Source organism: Morone saxatilis, unplaced genomic scaffold, assembly GCF_004916995.1.
Source record: "Morone saxatilis isolate NCDOM2014 unplaced genomic scaffold, NCSU_SB_2.0 Contig14, whole genome shotgun sequence".
In the NCBI taxonomy this organism is placed as follows: Eukaryota; Metazoa; Chordata; class Actinopteri; family Moronidae; genus Morone; species Morone saxatilis.
The window spans coordinates 20645058-20650322 of NW_023339696.1; the positions used below are offsets into that span (position 1 = coordinate 20645058).

General features: G+C 38.4%; 1 protein-coding gene across 1 annotated transcript in view; it reads left to right on the top strand.

Annotated features, from left to right (window-relative positions):
- The window catches only part of LOC118323370 (protein shisa-6-like), an 80470-nt gene that overhangs the window by 68632 nt on the left and 6573 nt on the right, over positions 1–5265 (top strand). The window contains 1 exon segment of the mRNA XM_035655323.1: positions 3644–3802. Within this exon segment, the coding sequence (XP_035511216.1) occupies positions 3644–3802 (159 nt within the window).

The following is a 5265-nucleotide window of genomic DNA, read 5'->3' on the forward strand; positions in this document are numbered from 1 at the left end:
CTGCCTCTGAGCCACAGCCGCCCGCTTTGCAGACACCCACTTTATGCTAATCCCATGTAGTTTTGGGCAAAACAGCAGTAACTATGTGATATAAAGGGTTGGCTTGCCTGTGCCTCACAGAGAGGAATGACTGTGACTCTAACTATGCTTACCACAAAACAGAGAAATGAATAATTTTGAATTTGATTTGGCGTGCAGACTGAGTGGAACTCAGCTGTAACAAACAAATTTCTCCTCGGGGATGAATAAAATATTTGTGGTTGTGAGGCTGTAATTTTAGTAATTAAAGCAAATATAAGATGTGTGCGTGTGTGTGTGTGTGTGTGTGTGTGTGTGAGTGCGCACACACTTCTTGCCACTTCCCGTTTGTCTAGACAACTATAGTTGTCTAGATGTTTTAGAACATCAGAAATACTGTATATTCAGATTCAAATAGAGCACAACAGTAAATTCTTAACAAACATATTTATTCTCATTCCATGCAGTACGATTGTTGCCTTCAAATGTCTAAAGTGTCAGCACAAGATGGGAATCATTGTGTGTAAAGTGGTAATTATTTTACTTTCACATGTACAGTAATAACCTGTGCGTATATTGACATTATATCAAGTTTACAAAATTGTGCATAAGCCTTTGGTGTGCATTAGCTGTAAAGCTTTTGCAAGTAATATGTATGGCCACAGCTATATTTGTTAGATTGATCCAAACATAGATGAAAACCATGGGGATTCTCAGGGATTCCCTTCTTTTATCCAAACAAAGGTGGAAACATAATAATACCTGGTTCAGGCTGACTTGTGATGTCCATAGCAGACAGTTGTCATAACCAGAAAAAAAATAAAGCTTTTGTAGAATTTAAATAATAAATAAAGGAATTCTTCAACAAGAATCCAGTTTGACCATAAATTATTTTGCATTGGGAGGGCTAATATCTTTACATTTTACATTTACTCTTGAAATTACAGAGTTGTGACAAGTTAAAAAATAAAATAAAATAAAGTACATAAAGCCCCGCCATGTTAAATACAGAGAAAAGCAGTACAAAAATGCTTCTAATTTAGATCTTTCCTCAGCGGATATTAACTGAAGGCCAAAAAGGACACAATTTTGTCATTTCAGGAATACAACTATATTAAATTAAAAATGTTCTCTTTAGCCCGCTTTCTAACATTGAATTTTTAATTAGTACTCCCAATCAAAAGAATTTGAGATACACTGTAATTCTCTTTTTTCTAGCTTAATTTCAACCAAATTGAGATGCAACAAAGCTTAGGCAAACAAACTATGTTTATTTCAAATATCGGATTATAGTATGTATGTTTTTTTCAGGATTCAAACTACCTCTGTCAAGCAGAGCTAGAGATTCATTTTTATAAAAAAAAGTAAAATTAATTACAGGAAGTACAAGTAGACCTAGTGTAAGGCACCATTAGGGCTTTGTTTCAGCCTTGAACCAGTCCAGAACGTTCTGCTTGTTCTCTGCGATCCATTTCATGTTGGCGATGGTTCTCTCAATAGACTGATCCACAGCCAGTGTCCCAGAGCCGAAACCAACCTCAGCATTATCTTCCTTGAACTGCTTCAGCTGTTACAACAAGCAAAAGATAAAATGAGTGTCTGGATTGGGGAGGTGAGGCAGCCACCTTCATTTTTGTTAGACCCTTCCCTTGACTTTGAAAAAGATGCAATAGATCTCCGAACAATGTATGTAGAGCAAACATAACAAATAGGTGAAAATACAGCCACTCAAATAATCACATTGTACATTGTACATTGTGCTCAGCTATGGCTGGAAAGTCTATTGAGACTAGACAATGAATCAGGACTTGCACACCTGCTGTCATTTTATCTAATCTAATCTAATCTGATAACGTTGCAATACATAATGAGTCAAAGGTAAAACAGTATTAAAAAATTTGCATTTGTAAAACTAAATACAAATGTGTTTGATTATGGGCACTGTAGACCAAAAATAGAATATTTAACCTGTTGAAGCTCGAACTCTGTGGAAAAGCGCTCTGTGACTCCATTGATGAGGTTGGAAAAGGAGAACGATCCGCCACCATACCTATGAGTGAAAACAAAGCCAAGACATTAACAGGCAATCAGGACAATCTGTATGCAAATTAATAGTTATTGTTCAAATCTTTCCTTTGATTGAGAATTGGATCAGCTGTGGAATGTACTGTTAAACAAAGACAGCGATTCTGATAAAGGCCTACATTTATGCCTACCATTTATTGCGAATGTAATATATACTGTACAGCTTTTATCTTTATCTATATCCTTTATTATATACAAGTTTGACTGGATTTGACTTAAGTGTGCATATATACAGTACGCATAACAATTACAAATATACACTGCAATTAAAAAGTTTGGAATCACTGAATGGCCATTAAAATGGAAGCCAAACATTGACAAGGTTAGAAATGATAATTTCTGCTGGAATTAACAATTTTGTGCTTTAAAATTAGCAGTCCAGCAATTACAGCTGTGCAGATCTTCAGCCATTCTAGCTGTCAATTTGTCGAGGTTATCTTCAGGAATGTCACTCCTAACTTTCTGAAGTACCTCCCAGAAGTTGGGACTCTCTAAAAACAGTATGGGCTGCCAGTATTAAGTGCCTGATGCACATTGTCGCCAGGTTGCATTAAGTTGTGATCATTAGTTTTTAGATAAGATAGCAAAACCGTAGCCTAAAAAGTTGTTTATTAACTTAATCTTTGCTTAACCACAAGATTAAACCTATGAGAGACCTCACACATAATTGTAACTGCAAACAGAGATAATTTTTGTTTAATTTAATTACTGCTGGTAGGGCGTTACTAGACATCCCAACAGATTTTTAAATGACTTTTACCTGAATATTGATAGATTCTCAAAATGAAAATACTGACATTGTACTGGAAAATATGTGCAACTAAATAGCGCTCAAATATATTGCTATTTAGACTGACCTAATGGTGACTTAATTGTAGTATCATGTATCAGTAGATCACAAAAGTTTAATTTCTTTCAAAAACAAGTGATTCCAAACTTTTGAACAGCAGGGAATTCATTATTTATGTTCTATGTGCTCTGGCTCCTCCTAGTGCCCCTAATGGCATTTGCAAGAATCCACCAGGCCCGAACGAAAACAACCAATCAGAGCCAAGAAAGATAGTTCATTGTTGAGTCTCAGGGTCCCAAAGAATCTGTATTTGACGCCTTGGGAATGAGAATTAGACCCAATAATCAATTCAATTCAAGTGTCTTTATATCTTTCTTTGCTCTGACAGGTTGTTTCCGTCCAGGCCCGGTGGGTTTTTGTAAATGCAATTAGAAGTGCTTTAATTTAGTCATAGCACTAAGTCACCCCCAACCACAGTAGGTAGCTGCAGCTCCAACGGATCAGGTGAAATCAAACTGTCATATATCTGAAAATGCAACCACGCATTTCGTCGATTGTTTTCCCCAAAAGCTAAAAATCCTCTAGCAAAGGGTGTCACCTTGAAATCCACTCTTCTCACTACATCATACCTCGACCTCTCTACCTGCTTCCCTTTCTCTCCTCCAGTAAAGACTCCCAGTGTGTAAACCCATCTTTTTGACTGACTGTACACTGACTGCACCGCACCGCTTCCTCCCCTGTCCCCTGTAGAGAGACCCCAGCGGATGAACAACATCCTGACCTCAGCCACGGAGCCCTACGACCTGTCCCTCTCCAGATCCTTCCAGAACCTCAGCCATCTGCCGCCCTCCTACGAGCTGGCCCTCAAGTCTGACTTAAGTAAATACTCCTCCTCCCTCCACAGATTAAGTAGGTGGTCCTTCATTTGTCCTTCATCGCCGTGTTCTGCCTGATGCACCAAAAAAAAAGAAAAGAAAAGAAAGAAAGACAGGGAATGACGTCACCCTCATGCCCTGTGCATTAAAGGGTCGCCACATTCACCACGTCTGGCCTGATGAAACATCTGAATGTCCATTACAGAGACATGCATCATGATAACTATCACCAGATGTTTGGTGGCTCATCATGCAGATAGCCCTCTCACTTTTTCACCTTTTTTAAGGGAATAAACTTCTTAAAATGCATGACGACGCGCTAGAGCCTCCATACCCATTCCCATCGACTCATCTATCGGCCCATCGACTGACATCTAATTGGCATGTAATTTGGCTCCATCTGCAGCCCATGTCATGTTGCTAATGTCTCTTAATGACATATTAAAAGCATTTTTTTTTTAGCTGAATGGCTTCTATACGGCAACAAGATGGCGCTTTAATATCTCAGGACTGCTACAGTTCATTATCTCCGCTGTGACATTTTCATCTTGATAATGCTGCCGTTTTGACCTCATGACCTGAGCATGCCTATTTGCTTTAGAGTAGTTGCATGTTTTACTGATTTATCCTTTATTAAACCATGGAGTCTCTTGAGATACATGTACCCTTTTATAAAACAAACCAAGCTGAAATGCAGCAACATTTCAATTAATTTGCAACGTATAGACAGAACAAATGAGGCATGAAAGAAAACAGTTGCAGTCTTCATAACATGTTTTGAATGTGGCGTTTGAATGCCTGATAGGAAGGCAATGTTTGCCACTTCAGTTTATTTAGGAAATTATTCCAAACCCGAGGTGTTCAGTGTTAAAAATGCAGTTTTGCCAAATTCAGGACAGACCTGGGGACACTGAAGATTATCTGCTGTGATAGCTGTTTGAAACAGGAGGAAGCACTTTATGGAAGTAGATAGGACGTTTACCAAAATGGCTTTTGAGATGAAAAGATACATATGAATCTCCCTCTGTATTTGTAGTAAGGTTTACACATATACAGCAGGGATGAGCGAGTACACCATCGATTGGATCTGTTCAAACAACTATATTATCTCTATTTGTCTCTGTACTCGTAATGGGCGGTGCTTACATTGGACATGGGCGGGACTAACCAGGAGTTGTTAATTTAAAGATCCAGTTTGTAACATTAGGAGGATCTATTGGTAGAAATGGAAAATAATCTTCATAGGTATATTTTCATTAGTGTATAATCACCTACAGACGGCACAGGTGGCCCTCCATGGAGTCTGCCATGTTTCTACAGTAGCCTCAAACGGACAAACCAAACACTGGTTGTAGATAGCACCTTTTGCATTTTTCCTACACACTTCTCAGGTCGTCAAATACAGACGTGAGTGGTGTTCAGTTAGTTGCAATCTGCAACTTCACCGCTAGATGCCACTAAATCCTACACACTTGGTCATTTAGGATGGAAAAATCG